The following is an 18,430-nucleotide window of genomic DNA, read 5'->3' as shown; positions in this document are numbered from 1 at the left end:
ATGTGGCAACTTCAATGTATGCATCCAAACCCTTATCCTATTCCAGTTCTTTAATCACAGAGCTGCATGGTCTAGTTGTATTTCAATACTGTTCAGGGTTTCAGTCCCCCAATTTATCCATCTGTAAACTTTTAGTACTAATTTTAATTTAGTCTTGGTTCAGACAGTAGTGTTTACTATTCTTCCCTGCTCTCTCTTTGGGTATATATTATACACCTGTGTATTTCAGTATACAGTACTCTGAAACGTAGAATATTCCAGTATATCATAGCTACATAAAGTTATATAAGTACTAGGGGTGCAAGTCAGATTAATTTAAAAGCCTTTAATTGACAGAAAGTTGGTCCCTGATTAATTGGACAGCAGAATTAACTTTTTTTAAAAAAATAACACGAATAAGAACTTTTTTTAAAAAAAAGATAGCAGCAAGCAGCATATTTGAAAAAATATCCTGTCACACATAAGGGAATGACTTTTTTAAGTTGGTGGCTGAAGTATACACGTGCATGATTATCCAAATTATTTTCTTTAACAAAATGTGTATACCGTTTGATTGTATTTTAAAAAAACTGTAAGCATTTCCCAGTTTTTTTAAAAAAATATAACCATTAAAATTATTGATTAAAATAGGTATTTAAAATATTCAAATGTTTATTAAAATCCAGAGTAGCTAAAAAGAAATAAAACACACGTGACTTATGTATGGACAGGCTTGCCTAAACAAAACTGTTTCAAGCATGCAGCAAAAAGAGTACTACAGCAATCAGGGAGTTCCAAAGTATGGGTGCTGCCAGACTCAGACTGATTTCTTACAAGTGGTGGAATTAGTATTACGGTATGTGCAACCTGTAACAGTGCCAGTTCTGCAGGTCATGGGGATATAAGGAACATGAGGAATAAGGGGAATTATGCAGTCCCCGTCCCCCGTCCCCCAGAACAGTTGTTCTGGCCAAATGCAAATTCATGCAGATTTAATTGACCAAGCAATTAAAACACAATGGTGGGTGACCTATCCTTATCTGGGGCTGCTGAAAATACCATGAAAAGTGCCAAGAAGGCAGGTGATGATGTATCTGCATTTTCTCCCACACTACTCCCTACCTGCTGTAAGGCAAAACTTTCTGTATCACACAACAACGATTGGATGAAGAAACACAGAGAAACAGAGCAAGAGAAGCTGAGGCTGCACTCAGCTTCCCTGCTCTGGGAGAGTAAAAGATATCTTTTGGTTGCTAGGTGCAACTACCAGTTACATTCACACACCAAATTGCCCATTCCTTGGTATGTTTTGGTAGTGCATCATCTGTGACCATATGACCACTTAATTGTGGGGTGGTTGTTGTTTCATATTCTATCTCCAAGCCTTCTTAGGATTTCATACAAGAGTGATTAGTGAAACATTAACATGTCAGAAACAGCAACAGTTTTCAAGCAATGCTGAAGCACAAATGAGATTTTCCACCTGAAACTAATGTAACATCATATTCTAAGTTTCTCAATCTCTTAAAAATGCAACTTGTGAATGATTTCTAAGTCGATGAAAGGAAGAATTGAGGCAGGTGGGCTCTGATGTAGAACAACAGTGGGCTTCTTTGTTCTACGGTGTTTATCTTCTAATGTAATTGCTTTGAAACAATACACTCCTAATTTGCCATTTCCTCATTTTTGTGTACATGAGCACATGTACACACTGCTCAGGCTTGTGTCCCAGAGAGGCAGGGTGAACATAATGGGTGTAAAGCAAGATTCATCACTTGAATCTCCTCGCTTATCCTGGCTGCTCATCAAGATAGCTTTCTGCAGCAATAAAGCTGCCAATAAAGCAAAATTAAGGCAACAACTATGACAAACTCCAAGGAAATTACCAGGTAGCCATACGAATTTCACTAGATGTCCATATTTACTGTAAATTATTCGGTTTAATTTGTAGAAAGCCATAGTTCAGTGATAGAGAACATGCTATGCATGTAGAAGGACCCAGATCCACTCCCTGCTGTCTTCAGGATCTTTGGTAGAATTTTCTGCTTGAAATGTGAGTTGTTACAAGCTGGATGATACAGTTCTGGGCATTTATAATGCAGATGGACTATAACACAATAGTCGTGCATATGCTTTGTATGCAGAATTTCCCTGTTTCAATTCCTGGCTTCTCTGGGTAGGTGAGTTAGCAAATGATAGAAGCCTCTGCTAGAGAGTCTCTGTGAGTCAGCAGTAGCCAGTGCTGTCTTAGATCAGTGTTTCCCAACCTGGGGTCTCCAGCTGTTTTTGGACTACAACTCCCATCATCCTTAGCTAGCAGGACCAGTGCTCAGGGATGATGGGAGTTGTAGTCCAAAAACAGCTGGAGACCCAAGGTTGGAAAACACGGGCTTAGATGACTCAGTATGTGGCAGATCCATGGGTTAATATGCTGACTGAATAGATAATGTAGTAGGGCTTTTGTGAGTCAACGAACGGGGCCTGGTTACAGATTAAAGATGTAGCCCTGCTTCCTTTATGCTAACTGCTTTGGGGCAAACATTCATGATTATTGGAGCTTCCTATCCATGTAATCATATACAATTGATTCTAAAGTCACAGTAAATGTAATAAATAAGTATTGCATGTCATCTTTTCAGTATTTACCCAGACTAATTATTCTGCTTCATACTCAGTGCCTGAACACAATGACCCACTGCTATCCAAATAAGAACCCTTTCTATAGACGAGGATTAACTATGTCTGTTAACTACAATGTGGTTCTGTTGCTGCTCTTCTGTTCTATGGATTCTTCGCTATGCATCGCTTAATTGAATGGAAAGCACAGTCATTCTGCTATCATTACTCAGTCTCTGATTGGGTGTCACTAAACTAGCTCTTTGTGTCGTATGATTTATTTAGCCTTGGAGTACATGATTGTAACTGCTAATTAGATTGATAAAGCCTACACAACAATCAATGTGTCTGATCGACTTTTAAATGTAGCACCAGTATTATGCAGAGACGCAGTAAAACTCTATGTGTATCAGCAAGGAAAAGAACTAATCCCTGTTTTATTCCATTACTAATGGAAACATGATGGCCCATGAAGCTCATGATCTTTCTTTGCCAACAAACTGATTTCCCAGGGAGCTTTTCTTTTGCAGTTCTTTTTCTGGGATGAAGTTAATCTAAGACCAGGATGCCTTGGAACCATTTTAGTGCCTTGCATATGCAATAAACACTTGGCAAATGGCAACTGCATGGTGGTGTTTGTTTTACACTGGGGGGAGTTCTCAACCCCACCAATCATCCAACCCACACAACATCATTATATATATTTCCCACATATTTTATTGAATGCATCTGTCTGTGTACAGCCATGGTCCTCACAATAAACGGTTTTGTTGTTGTTGAATGCATCTGTCTTAAAATTGAACCCCACAGATCTCGTGTTGAGCTGTTTAGGAATAAGTCAAACATTTTGAATTAATAGACTAATGATAAATAATATTCCAGGTTATCTGAATTGCAACAGTTTCACTTTCTTATACAGCAAGCCCAAAACTTATACAGAGGTTATGTTCTGGGGGTGGTGCCTAAAGCAAAAACCACATACTATATGAGGTTCAATGGCCAGTGGGATTGCCAAAGTCATTTTTCTTTTCTGTTCCCTTTTTTTAAAAAAAATCTCTTCCTTGCCTTACATGTAAAGCTGAATACACACACATTAAATGTGAAGCTCAGGGACACAGGTTGCTTACTATCACAGTTCCATTTATAATGCCGTCACAATGCTGTCACATGTTAATGTGTTTCACATATTTAACTTTCTTTGTGAAAAAATAAAAATCAGTGCAAAAGTGAAGCTGCCCTAGGTTGTTATGTAAAAAAAAATATTAACTAGAAATAATCTTTATTTCAGTCAGTAGGACACCTCCTTGTAAAATGGTTTTGGAGTCATGCCACTACAGTATTAGTAATGAGTATGTGTCTGACTTTCACCTATTATTTTGAGCAAATTGCAAATACTTCTGCAATTTAGAGATTACTGGTGTGTTTTATATTTTAAATTTGTGTTGAGTAGCTGTGATTTTGCCTGTGAGTGTGTTACATAGATTTGTTCAATATTGCTTTATTTTAGATTTTGCAAGCATTTCACAATCTGTTCCGTGTTTGTTATATGGTTGGTAGAATGCCCTGTTGCTGGGACTATAAATTCTTTCTGCCTAATATGGGTGTGTGCATCACCAACTGGGGCTAACTGAAGAGGATGGCAAGGTTCATGGTCAGGATTCTCCCTCTGTGAAGCTGGGAATATTTTAATTCCTTCACAGTGACTGACAGAAAATGTAATCCAAGCAAGCCATATTATGCTCCTAATTCTCTTTAGCCGTCAGCTAAAGGTTGAAAATACCTCTTCCAACCTATGGGTGGAAATTAAGCAGATATTGATTTCATGCTATGTGTAGCCAAACAACAAACAAGCAGGAAGACAGCTTTCTGCTTAAGCCTGAAGCTTCCTGGTTGATGGTTTGACAAACAATAAGTGACTATGAGAGGCTTCAGATTCAGCCAGCGTAAGCGCTCAGGTGGTTTGAGGAAGTCACAGTGACGTGTTTCCCGCTGAACTGGAGTTCAGAATGTAAGAATGGCGTAGAAGCCGAGGGAGCCCCAGATTCACCTACTCCACTCACTCATTCCAGCAGATTTTGGATTTGGATTGTGCTGTTAAGTCTTTGCAAATACACTCAAAACTTGACTAGTAAGAGTCTATTGTTTTTTATTCTTTAATATGTGTCTTTCTACAGGAAATCTCTTCCTCGATGCCAAAGAATTAACAGAATGCTGTCCAATGAATCCTTGCGGCCTCCAGTGTACAGCCGCTCCAATTCTCAAGCCTCTGTTGACAGCACTTCCATGGAAGATTTCTGGTGTGAGGTAGAAAATATCAAAGAGAACACAGAAGATAGGCAAGATGAGCAAACCCTATTAGATGTCAAGGCTCCGGACGGTGTGTATAGACACTTCAAATACATCCTTACATGTGCTTGCCTTACATTGTGCTGGCACAATGGGACTTCGCCCCCTCTCCTCCACCTGCGCCCTCCCCAAATCTGCTTCAGAGAGGCAGGAGAATCCCCAAAACAGCATGCAGAAGGAGGAGAGGGGTGATGCACAAGAACTGCTTGTGCTGATGGAATGATGTCCATAGCACAACATTAAATACAACCCATTGCATCTGCTTTAGAATTGCAAATTCTTTGGAAAAACTCCCTGTTTTACACAAAAAACTGGGTACAATCTATCAGTAGTAAATTTCACAGCTTTCTGGACTGCACGTTATATGTGTATAAAATATAGGTGTAGTAATTTAAGATAAATGCAGATGTTCAATGAGTGGCGGGCGCATATATTGCACACAATCCACCTGTGACAGTATGGGCCACAGTCTGTGCCATAAGAGAGGAAGGAGGGAGGCAAACAAACCAGGTAGCTCAGTCCCATCCTTCACCATTGCAACCACATGGATATATTCCAGCCCCCTCCAAAAAAACTTGATCTGCTAAACAGTGCTTTAACATCTGGAACATTTTTAACTAATCTCACATTCTCTCTATAGTGGGTAGACTGGTTAGGTAATAAATTAATTAAACATGGTGTGAATAAGACCTCATACAAAACTCAGGTTTTTGTAGGATAGTGAGTTAACAGTTTTTTGAAAATATGTTCTTTTTAAAAAAGAAAACTTAAAGTTTTAAATATCTTCTCTATAGTCATACAAGTTGTGTAATTTTATAAAGTTTCCCTATAATACATCAAAGGCTGCACCTTAATTGGAGAATGGTTAGCTCACTCGTGTTTTTAAACAGTTACATCTTTTAAATCTTGGCGACCGTCCAGCCAGCATTAAGGTCATCTTTTCAGTCCCTCTGATTTCAAGTGGAGGAAATTCCCTGGAGCTAAGCAACTTTTCAACTCTCCCACTGAAATCAGCAAAGCAGGCAGAATGACCCAAAATGTGTTCCTTTCTGAGTACTCCCACATAGGTCAGTAGGACTTACTGTACTTCCTAGCAAGTCTGCTTAGCATTGCAGGTTTTAAAGTGCTTAACGTTGCCTAGATTATGCCCAGGCTCTCTAAGTGTATCCCAAACAGAGATCCTTTATATATTGCATTTTTTAAAAAGTATGTGAAAGTGCCATTGAGGCGACCTGGAGGTTAAATATCAGCTTGGAGACAGGAGAATGAGTTATTAGTCCTATTTGTAGTCTTCCAAACAGTTTCAGAAGACGCATACAGTTTCATTGGCCTCGGGGGCCGAATCAATGAGTTGGTCATGCTGCTATACTGAGATTGTCTTGATAAAGATTATGAAGAGGCATTCTCTCAGGCTGGGAGAGGGAAAACTTCACTTTCCTGGAGCAGATGGCAATTAAATTTTCTATGTCTGTGTCTGCAAGACTAGTCCAACATTTTCTGAGAGGCTTAAGAATTGGCTGGGATGTGATTTTTTAATTTCCTTTTTTAATGTCTATCACTTCTTTACTTATCCCCCCATAAAACTGTGGGTTCTGCTCAGCTAAATCATTGTGTATGTGGAAAGAGTTTCATGTGCACAATGGAATGTCCATCACCCTCTTTCCCCATACATCCTACACACACACACACACACACACACACACACACACACACACAAACCCCATGATCTTAACACTCTCTGCTTACCTACTCTCTCAAGTCTTCCATTGCCATTGGGGCCCAGCTCCCCATTTGAGGATCAACTGCCTCCTTCATGCACATTTGAGGCCAGATGTTCTGAAGAGCAGAATTTATTAAGGAATTTTGTGCTGCTGCTGCTGCTTCCCTTTCCCACTCCTTATTGCCATATTAACACATGCCTACTCTTCCACAGAAGGGGAGCTGGAAGCTGAATGGTTGCAAGATGTCGGTCTGTCTACATTAATATCAGGCTCTGAAGAGGAAGATGGAGAAGCACTGCTCTCCACGCTGACCCGCACTCAAGCAGCAGCAGTGCAAAAGAGATATAACACCTATACTCAAACCATGAGAAAGAAGAATAAACATGCAGTCAGAGATGTGCGTGATATTTTTGGTATTCATGACACTCCTGTAAGTAGCATGTTTATTACTTTGGAAATTGTTGGAACTTTTATTAAAGATAAGGGTTCGGTTTAAAGGGACTTTGGGCATACTAGTGTGCACCTAAATGTTGAGGAAATGCACTGAAAACACACCTTGAATTTTCCAACTTGCAAGTTAAGCAAATGTGCATTTTTCCAGGAAAAAGTGCTGCATCAGTTTGCTTAGCTATGTACTGTATAACCTGTCTCTGTGTAGGAGCCCATACATTAGAAGGCTATATAAAGATGATAATTAGTAGCAGAAACAAAAATATTCTGATAACCCTGAATGTGCAGCAGAGGCAGACTTCTTTCCATCTGCCCTTGTGATATGGATTCATCTGTGGAACTGATACATTGCACCTGTAGTTCTGCCAATTCCCCCCATCCCCTTTTGTTATTTGGTGCTTAGTGCACCCCAGACCCCATTCTCTCCTGCATCTCTCTCACTGCATCTGTCCCTTTCATAACACACCACATATACCTCCCTCCCACCACCTTCTCTCTCCTCTCTTTCACACTCACACACATATATATCTTCCTTCCTCTGCCCGAGAGCCAGTGTGGTGTAGTGGTTAAGAGTGGTAGACTCCTAATCTGGGGAACTGGGTTCGTGTCTCCGCTCCTCCACATGCAGCTGCTGGGTGACCTTGGGCTACTCACACTTCTCTGAAGTCTCTCAGCCCCACTCACCTCACAGAGTGTTTGTTGTGGGAGAGGAGGGGAAAGGAGATTGTTAGCCGCTTTGAGACTCCTTCGGGTAGTGATAAAGTGGGATATCAAATTCAAACTCTTCTTCTTCTTCCTCTGCCCAAGTGCATCTCTCCCTAATTCAGACCATACTTACACACAGATCCTGTTCTCTGTGACCAATCATCTCAATCACACACAGAGAGTGTACTTGAGCATTCCCTACACACTTTCAGAAAAGTACCTCCATGCGTGAAGGAAGTGCATGTCATTAAAAATAAATCAGCTGCCGCCACCAACCAGATGCCCATTAGGTGCTGATATCTATAATAACGCATCCCATAAAAAGCAAGTCATAGAAACAAAAATAAAACTCAACACAAACTTAACATTGCATCTTTGTATTAATAATTCCTATGCTTTCCTGTCCTCAGCCCACATTTGAGGCCATACCAGTGTCACCTGTTACAACCAATGGCATCCAACTTCCTGCGCAGAAACCAGGTTGGGAAATGGTTAAATGTAAGTACACACTAAACAAACATGGGGATTCTTGGTCCATGGAAGCGTTGCCTTATTTTATAGGCTATGATCTATTCAGAATTATCTCTGAGCAAACTCTACCAAACTCACTGGGACTTCTGGTTTGAAACCCACTGTCAGTGTACTGAATGAGCAAAATAGTTGTGCTTTTATAAGGCCATTGGCAAAGTGCTTACAGACTTTACGGACCAGTTAATTTAGGTTGTGTTCGTAAATGACAAAGGGCACAATCCGGCTAAAATCAAGCACTTTTAAGTTCCATTATTTCAGTGTTGGGGAGAAAAGCACACACTGTACAGCTTTCTGATAACAGCACAGCTTCCGTCTTTTCTCCACTCCCTTTTCTCATCTCTTCCTCTCTAGGTCAGGGGTAGCCAATGTGACGCCCTTCATATGTTCTGCCCTATAATTCCCATTGCATATGGCTGTGGCTGGTTGGAATTGTAGTTCAACAACATCTGGAGAAAACTACTTTGGCTACCGCTGCTCTAGCCAAGCCATTTCACGTCCCTGGATGCTGCACTGCTAATGCTGTTAACACTAACCCAAGAAATGGGGTTATCTTGCTCCATCGCTCAGTGGTAGCAATAGCAGGAGCAGCATTCTTCTGGGTACTCTTTCGGTAATGCACAAAGAATTATCTAGGTTACACCTAATGGTGCTGGTGTGCAGAATGCTCTAGCCCATGCTTCACAAGGGGGGTGCACAGAGTTGCAGTTCTTGGAATTCCTTTACCCAGGGATTCCTTTAATCACTCATGCCGTAGCAATACGCAATTAAGTGCCTCACCATTTCTTCACTGTCAGATGGTGTGTCTGCATCAGAAACTCAGTAAAGAACAGAAAGGAGATTTCAGTTACAAATATATGCAAGTCTTATGTGAATCTGCAAATGGCCTCCATCTATAGTTAGCCTTCGCTATAGGCAAACACTAATGGTTTAAAACAAGAGTGAGGAAGCTGTGGCTCTCCCAGATGTTGCTGGACTACAACACCCTCATCTCTAACCAATGGCTAGGCTGACTGGGACTGATGGGAGTTGGAGTCCAGCAACAATGTAGAGCTAACTATTTCCCACAGGGCCGTCTTAAGCATATCTGGCACCCTGGCGCCGTGGTGCGAAGATCCCCCCGATGCCCCCCCGTTCCCCGGTGCCCGCTGTGTGGCTGCCACGGGCGCCGCAACGCAGTGCCCCCCTGGCGGCCCTGTACCACCCAGCCTTGCCGTAGGGCCGGCCCTGGTTTCCCACCCCAGTTTAAAGGTCTTCTTGACTGGAATCATTGCTGCTTTCTCAGTGGCTAGCAATTTTCTTTCTCTGTTATTCCTCCACAGAGAACACAGTATTCATTAAAAATATCTCTTAATTTTAGCTGGTAGCTGCCTAGAATGTGAATTTGATAAAGACAGTCAGTTGGTGAAAGAAGAGCTATCTTTTGAGGTCTCCTTCTCCGAATCAATTGTGGTTATTCCAAAACACAGAGAATGGCACAAAAACCAAAGGTTAAGAAAGGATGAATCTTCCTTGCCTGTAAGTTTTAGCTCTTCCTATTTTGACACTATTTAATCCTTCAGTTGGTTTCTTCTTTCCACTACAATCTTAAAAAAATCTTTTAAAAAGATTACAGTACCTTGTGTGTGCTTTTGTTGGGGTTGTGGGAGGTGGCAACCTTGTTTTAAATGTTACGGTTGTAACAATTTTATCTGTGGTATTTATCTTGTTAAGTTGCTTTGAGACTTCTTCTTTATAAAGTGACTTACAACTATAAACAACAACAACGATAATAATGATGATGATGATGATGTTTGTTGGGTAGCTGCTGGAAGACTAGGGATACCAGGTGAGTAGATTAGCGACAAGTTGCAGAGGTGAAGCTACCAACATTGCCCACCCTGGGACTTGCCTTGTTTTGGATGACCCACAATATTTTCATGTTGGAACAAAAGAAGCATTGCCCTTGACAGAAGTATGCCTCAGCAGCAAATTACAAAAGACAAGAGATAATCTGTTCATTTACTTCTTCCTTGAGTCCACTTCATCACCTCCTTTTCTTTTTGTTAAAAAGAAATGCCTAATAAAGTCAAAGCATTGTTCATGGATCAATTTTAACATCAGTAAAGCTGGATCAAAATCAAAGTATGCCCAGAAGAATGGATGCTGCCTCAAGAATTCATCCATTCATTCCATTCCATTTCTCTACCACTTTATATTATGGAAGGGGTGGGGAACTCAATGCGGTTTACAACCCACATTAAAACATCAAATAAAACATTGCAGAAGAAAATCCAATATAAAAAATGCATTCAAAGCAACATAACTGACAGGAAACTATTATCTTAAAAGATTTCAAAATGAGACATTACAAAGGAAGGTCAAGTATATAATACAATGGATGCTCGGTTTGCGAACGTGATCCTTGCAGTAGGCACGTTCGCAACCTGCAGCGCCGCATCTGCGCACACGTGGGTTGCGATTCGGTGCTTCTGCTCATTCGCAAAGCGCAAATTAGTGCTTCTGCGTATGCGCGAGCACCGAAACCCGGAAGTAACCCGTTCTGGGACTTCTGGGTTCAGTGCAGTGTGCACCGAAAACACGCAACCTGAAGTGGCTGTAACCCGGGGTATGACTGTACACATTTAATGACAAAACAACAAGTGGCAAAATTGTGAGGGAAATCCCATAAAATAAAAAACATGAACAAACAGCTTTCCCCCCCCTTACTGTTAAACAAAATTTTAAATGAATGTAATTCATCACCCTGCCAAGCTGCATTGCTGCACTACTATAGCTGTCTCCTAATAGTTTCAAAACAGAGTTTCATTTATGTAAATAATGCATGAATTCAGTTCTCAGCGGGTTTCTTTGCCCTTTAACATTAAAGCAATTTATTGTAATTGAATAATGCTGGCAAGATGGCTTGTGTTCAGACATTCTTGTATGTTAGTCCTGTACCAAAGCCATTAGACTTTCATCCCTCAGCTTTCCCTGGGGATGCGTAAACTTGTATTTGTATTCATACCAAATTACTTTAGAGGTTCTCATAAGATGGTGAAAGGCAGAAGCTTCCCTTCCACACAGGTAGCCTATTATGTGTAGACTTTTGTAACTGGTTGGATGTCCTCTTATCAATCTGTGGAAGTAAAATATCAGAGGATTTCTAAAACCACAAGCTGTGCATATGAATGTAGGGTCCAAAGAAGTCTGGAGCTTTCCATAAGTTCTCTGCTTGAACACTGCAATACTACGGGGTGTGTTTCTGCCATTGCCTATAAAGTTAACGTAGAATCCATTCTGTCACCCTCTGCCAACCTGGTACCCCCCAGAAGTTTTTTTTACTACAATTCATGGCAACCCATTCATGCCAAAATACCTGGAAGCCCCAAGCTGGCAAGCTACCATGGTAAAACTGTAACAGCCCCCGATGCTGTATGTGAATGCATGTTTTCTTTATAAAGTGGGAGATATTTAGCCCATTATTTACTTAGAAGGAAATCCCACTGAGTTCAATGGGGTTTATACCAAAACATGTTTCATAGGATTACAGCTTTAATAGCATACAGTAATTGCATACTTAAGTCACAACTCAAGATTTCAATAGTAGCACAAATATATTTTAAGATGAAATTTTGCTCTCTCTTACACACACAGAAAATTATTATTATTTTCCAAAACTTTTAATTAAAGCAATTCTTTAACATATATTATAGAACTTTACGATTAGGAAAAGCCGATTTGGACTGACGGAAGTTGGAGATTTGTCTCTTGATGACATGAAGAAAATTCGCTATCTCTCTCTGATTGAGCTAACAGCCTTCTATGATGCTTTAGGAATAGAGCTGAAGAGGAACCGAACAGAAAGAGTCAAAGGACGAGGTAAATGCATGTGTTGATGAAACTGTGGCTAATAAATAAAATAAAAGCAAGGGCTTCTGAGAATTTTATTACTCAGTAAGGTTTTTTTTTTAAAAAAAGATGTATTTTTATTTTACATTTTTTGTTTTTTATTAAATTACACAATACAAATATGCAGTAAGAAAAAATAAAGAGATTGTGAGTCAGTATTTTTAAATTGCTTTTTAAAATTGCAAATTCATTAAAGAAAAAGGAAGGAAAACCTGAAAGGAAAAAGGGGGAAAAACAACCATAAGGACCCCCTCCCCCAATCTCACATTAACAATGCATTTAAAAACCAATACATCCATCTTAGGTTACACATTTTGATCAATAAATGACATCCGAATGCCCTAACATGTATCCAAGCTAAGCTGGTGTTTATAGAAAGTATACTCAGAAGTGTGTTAAGGGCATCAAACCACTGCATAATAGATGGCAAGTATTCTTCCAGGTTTGAAGTACAAGTCTCTTAGCGACTATTAGACCATAGTGGCCATAAGATCTATTCTTGTCCTGCTGTTAATCCCTATACAATAGGAATGTAGATTAAAAGTACATTACCATCCACAAATTTCAAGGATTTTGCCAATACGAAACTGATATTTAGAGGCAAGATATATCTCATGGATCCATTCTTTTCATCTAGATCCCTATATCACCTATATATACATTTATATTTACTATCCCTTGTTTTGCAGAGGCTCTGAGATTACACCCCTAAGCTTCTTTAGCACCCTTGGGTGCAGCTCATCAGGTCCTGGAGATCTGAATTCATTTAATGTAGCTAGGTGTTCCCTTTTCACCTCTTTTTGTATCACCAGGTTGCGCACTGCTTTTCTTTTAGGTGAAGACAGAGGCGAAGTAGATGTTGAGCAGTTCCACCTTCTGTCACCCAATAGCCTCTGTCTATAATCTTTGTGAATTCCCTGCAGTCTAGAGGTGGGCAAATGTTGTCCCCATCTTCAAAAAAGGGAAATAACAGGATCTAGGTAACTCCAGGCTGGTGAGCTTGGCTTCGTTACCAGGAAAGATCATTACACAGTCAGTCTGTGGACGTAGTGTAGCTTGAATTCAGTAAGGCTTTTGACAAAGTCCTCCCTGATATTAGTGCAGAGAAGCTGGTAGAATGTGGGCTGGATGAAGTAACTTAGTTTTGTTGACTTATAGAACTTAAGTTGATAGCGCTTCACAGGACTTTACTGTATAATTTCCCCTATTTATCGTGGAGATTTTTTTCTTTTCTTTGGTTGTTCCTTTAACTGATATGCAAGTAATTTACGCCATTTGCCAGCAACATGTTATTAATCAAGAGCCTCTCATTTTAAATTCTCTTTCTAAAGAAAATGGCCTTTTCGGTGTTCCACTAGCAGTCCTGCTGGAAAATGATCAGAAGAAGATTCCTGGAATAAAAGTCCCTCTCATCTTTCAGAAAGTGAGTGGAGCAAACTGACCTCAGTTCCTCACTCTTTGTGTAAATGGATCTTTCACTTTAGATGCATTTGAGCTTGAATCTTTATTGTGAGGTTTGAGAAAAATAACTGGGGTGACTCCTCATATAATTAATCCAATTCAATGTTCTGGTGATGATTTTTAAAGTCCTAAAAATATGGGATCAGGTGAACTGAGGATTACTTTTACTTGTACCAACCTGCCCATATCTCAAGATCTACTTCTCAGGCCCTTTGGATGCTCCCATCTTTAAAAACGATTCAATTGGTTTATACATTGGATCTATACAGGGACTTTTCAGTTGTGGTCCCCAATTATTGTATTTGATTCCACATGAGTGCAGTGAAGCCCCATCCTTAAATCAGTTTTAAAAGGGCCTTATGGACTTGTATTTATCATGGTCTTGGGGGGTTAATTAAGATCTATAACTTACATATAGTATTTTAGACCTAACTAGGTTAGTTTTCTTTTATGGTGTGATATACTGACCTGTGCATACATACATACATACATACAATAAAAATGGTGTACACAGGTATTTTTAATATTTAAACATTTCATTGTTGGAATTTATAGTTTTACATGGCATACCATTGTTAAATGCTTTGGGGGTATTTTTGCCTTGAAGTGTTAGGAAAGTATTATTAATTATTAAATAAACATCTACACAGAACAGAGACATCTTAAAAATTCAATGCCAAAGTTGGCCTTTCTGAGTATTCCAAAACTACTCTATAAAAGTTGAATTATAGAGGTCAAAGAGAACAATTACCAGACCTTTAGAAGGCATCTCAAGGCAGCCCTGTTTAGGGAAGCTTTTAATGTTTGATGGATTTCTGTATTTTAGAATTTCTGTTTTTTTGGAAGCCGCCCAGAGTGGCTGGGGGAACCCGGCCAGATGGGCGGGGTATAAATAATAAATTATTATTATTATTATTATTATTATTATTATTATTATTATTATTATTATTATTATAGGCAATATAGCATCTTGTGGCACCTTAAACACTAAGGCTGCAATTTAAACCATGTTTGCAATTTAACCATGTTAGCTGCAGTGGGGTTTAGGGCAGGGGTCAGCAAACTTTTTCACCAAGGGGCCGTTCCACTGTCCCTCAGACCTTGTGGGGGGCCGGACTATATTTTGAGGGGAAAATGAACGAATTCCTATGCCCCACAAATTACGCAATGATGCTTTTTAAATAAAAGCACACATTCTATTCATGTAAAAACACCAGGCAGGCCCCACAAATAACCCAGAAAGGCATTTTAAGTAAAAGGACACATTCTACTTATGTAAAAACACGCTGATTCCTGGACCATCTGTGGGCTGGATTTAGAAGGCGATTGGGCTGGATCCAGCCCCCGGGCCTTAGTTTGCCTACCCATGGTTTAGGGCAAGGGTCGGCAAGGTTTATCTTGCCTGGGCTGGATCGTTTGCAGAGATCCCTCTGTGGGCCAGATTTTCAGCGTCTGCTTGTGTGCAGACGCAATTTTCGGCACCTGCGTCTGTGCAGACGTGATTTCCAGCGCCGTGGAAGTGAGTCCCTGTGCCGCGCTGCGCCGCTTTAGGGCAGCACACGGGGGGGCTGGTCAGACGACCTCTGTGGGTCACTTCCAGCCCATGGGCCTTAGGTTGGTGACCCCTGGTTTCAGGTTTTATGGTATTTGTTGACATTTATTACATTTTTGGTCCTCAAGATACCATGAGATACTTTGTTCTTTAATTTTACTTAAAAACTAGGATCTTTCTTGTATAAAAAGCTGTACAGTGACTGGAGTATCTTGCTACTGATATAAAAATAGTGGAAGCTATCTAGCCAATGAAAGAAAAATTACTAACTCTCTGCTAGCTTCACAGCCTTACCATTTCATGTTTTCAGAGATTTGGGTGTTCAGTTGTGTTTCATTTCTGTACCAACAAACAGTATCTTTTGTGGTGCTTTAGCTGTTGCTCAAGCTTGAGGAGACGGGTCTGGAAACAGAAGGGATTCTTCGAGTGCCTGGATCTGCTTCAAGAGTTAAAGTACGTAGGTTTTTCTCACCTATTTTTAATGACCAATGAAGCTTTCGAAGACAGAAAGTGGGCAAGCTGTAAAAAAGCATTTGCTCGTGTAAAGCTGCTTAAATCTATTTTGTATTACTAGTGCTTGCTTGAACTCAAGTCCACTGAAACTGATAGGTCAAGATTCAGCTAAACTGGACAGTGTGTGACCAAGATGGGGGTTAGAATGGAGACAAAATACTTAGGAGACAAGGTTTCATTGTTGAAGTAGTTATTGACACTGAAAATGCAAGCTGGCAAATGAGTGAGGTGGGTGCCCCTCACCAAGGCCTCAGCTCCTGAGCAGCTGGTCATGGGATTTCAGATTTTTGGAAAAGGACAACATGGCTGTTACATGGAAGAGAAGAATTTGGACCTGTTTGCACACATGACTTATCATTCACTTCCTTGACACCGTTGGCCTCTAACTGCTTGAGGCACAAATCTTGAAATATTTTACTAATTTTTTATAATCGTGCCTGACCTTTAATTTCCCTACATTAATATGAGATGTGCAGTAACGACCCTTTTGTAAACTCTTCTTTAAGCAATTTTAATATTCCACAATGAACTTAAGACCAGCATGTAAAATCAAATCCTGCTCATAACAACCCTACCAAAACTCTTTATTTTCTTTTTCCCCCTCAACCACCCAACCACCACACAAAGTCAGACTGTTGCTACACATTGTGTCTTTTGAGAACGATTAGCGAATACGGTTTTAAGTTGTCCTTTGGTGGTGGTGGTTTTTTTAAAAAAACACACACAACAACTTACAATTACTAGCAGGGTAACATGACTATTTTTTTAAATTTATACTTGCATGGTTTTGAAGTGGTTACATGAGAGTCATCAGAATTCCATTCTAGGCCACATACTGTAACTTTCCAGATGCATTTCAGCCCATGCCATGACATAATTTTTTATGTTTTGGTTTGTTTGTTTGTAATCAGTTTCCTCCCTGCATTCTTTCTCCTTAAATGGCAAAATTAAAGCCCTTGTCTTCATTTTGTTTTTAGCAATGTTGTCTGGTTTGTTTTGGAACGACCCAGCCAGCTTATGTCACTGTGGGCTGCACACATTTTCTGTCTTAGTGGTGTGGGGAATAAAAATATTTGGGCTTTGTTGCCTGAGTCCCAAGTTGGAGTTCCCTGGTGCCTAATTTTTATGTATTGTTTTGGCACATAAAGGGTGCATCCTGAGGGCTATGTCTAATTTCCTCCATGTATCGACCACCCCTGAATTGGAACATCTTCTGCCTACCAACAACAGCAAGTTAGTTTGCATTTTGACAGTTAACTACTGAGAGTTATGGCTTTGTTGTTGTTTTTAAAGCTAGCTTAAATCTAATAAGAGAAAGTTTTGTTTATTTTTATTCTGGTGTTTGCTTTGATTCAGGATGTTACATTCTTGCCAAATAGGATATGGCAAAATTAAAAAGGCAGAATTCTCTTTATTAGCAGTAATTTATTAATGTCATTTTTGTCTTGTCCTGTAGAGTCTTCGCCAAGAAATTGAAGCAAAATTTGATGAAGAGACATTTGACTGGGATCAGGTACGCAATAATGATGCAGCAGGTCTGCTGAAGATGTTTATACGAGACCTTCCAAGCCCACTCTTCACTGTGGAATATCTGCCTGCTTTCATCACATTAGTGGAAAGTAAGTAGAGAGGAATTAAAGTTGTTGAATTGTTTTTAAAAGCAAGTCAGAGGGAGCAGGAAAAACTTCATACATTGTCTCTGCATCCTCCAGAGTCACTATAAGACCCTGAATACAGACCATTTGAAGACTTAAATCTGCCAGAACATGGCAGTCCCAACATATATTTACAGAGAAGAGTTTATATGGTGAACTGAGACTAACAGAACAATATATCTATGACCTAATGATAACTGGGGCCTGAACACCATTAAACAATGTGACACCCAAAAAAATGAAAGTGAATTATATTGTTTTGCCTTGAGACTGATATGTACTATGTTATACAGAGGGCTGCTTTGAACTACAGGGCAGGCTTTCTTGAGATTGATGGGAAGCCTGCAGTGAAAGATGTCCTGTTTGTGACCCAAAGGATAAAGCATGAAGGGAATTTGTCCCTGAATACAAGGCTTCCCTCCAAGAGACTTGCTCCTTTGAAAACCAGAACAGAGATTTTCTGTTTTAATTTATGTAGGATTATCAGCTGGCGCTGTGGTTAAACCACTGAGCCTAGGGCTTGCTGATCAGAAGGTCAGCGGTTCGAATCCCTGTGACGGGGTGAGCTCCCGTTGCTTGGTCCCAGCTCCTGCCAACCTAGCAGTTCGAAAGCACGTCAAAATGCAAGTAGATAAATAGGAACTGCTACAGCGGGAAGGTAAACGGCGTTTCCATGTGCTGCTCTGGTTCGCCAGAAGCGGCTTTGTCATGCTGGCCACATGACCTGGAAGCTATACGCCGGCTCCCTCGGCCAATAATGCGAGATGAGCGCGCAACCCCAGAGTCGGTCACAACTGGACCTAATGGTCAGGGGTCCCTTTACCTTTACCTTTATCAGCCTGATAGTGTGTGTAAAAAAAGAGAGAAAATGTTTACTCTTGAGTAAATCCCACTTTCAGTTTTGGGGGACTTACATTCAAGTAACTGGGTTGCAATCAACTAACTTTTACTCAGAGTAGACCTGCAGAAATTAATGGACTTAAGTTAATCATGGTTGTTAATTTCGATGGGTA

General features: G+C 40.1%; 1 protein-coding gene across 1 annotated transcript in view; it reads left to right on the top strand.

The window, feature by feature from the left end:
- ARHGAP28 (Rho GTPase activating protein 28) overlaps positions 1–18,430 on the top strand; it is a 59,955-nt gene that overhangs the window by 30,623 nt on the left and 10,902 nt on the right. Inside the window, exons 2-9 of the mRNA XM_035125452.3 lie at positions 4,770–4,972; positions 6,875–7,092; positions 8,228–8,315; positions 9,706–9,863; positions 12,041–12,206; positions 13,568–13,659; positions 15,625–15,702; positions 17,219–17,381. Coding sequence (XP_034981343.3) covers positions 4,770–4,972; positions 6,875–7,092; positions 8,228–8,315; positions 9,706–9,863; positions 12,041–12,206; positions 13,568–13,659; positions 15,625–15,702; positions 17,219–17,381 — 1,166 coding nt within the window. The remainder of the gene's footprint in view (positions 1–4,769; positions 4,973–6,874; positions 7,093–8,227; positions 8,316–9,705; positions 9,864–12,040; positions 12,207–13,567; positions 13,660–15,624; positions 15,703–17,218; positions 17,382–18,430) is intronic.

The sequence above is a fragment of the Zootoca vivipara genome, chromosome 8 (assembly GCF_965207765.1).
Source record: "Zootoca vivipara chromosome 8, rZooViv2.hap1.1, whole genome shotgun sequence".
Taxonomy (NCBI): domain Eukaryota; kingdom Metazoa; phylum Chordata; class Lepidosauria; order Squamata; family Lacertidae; genus Zootoca; species Zootoca vivipara.
The sequence above is the reverse complement of the archived record's forward strand: the minus strand, read 5'-3'. Positions and strand labels throughout refer to the sequence as shown.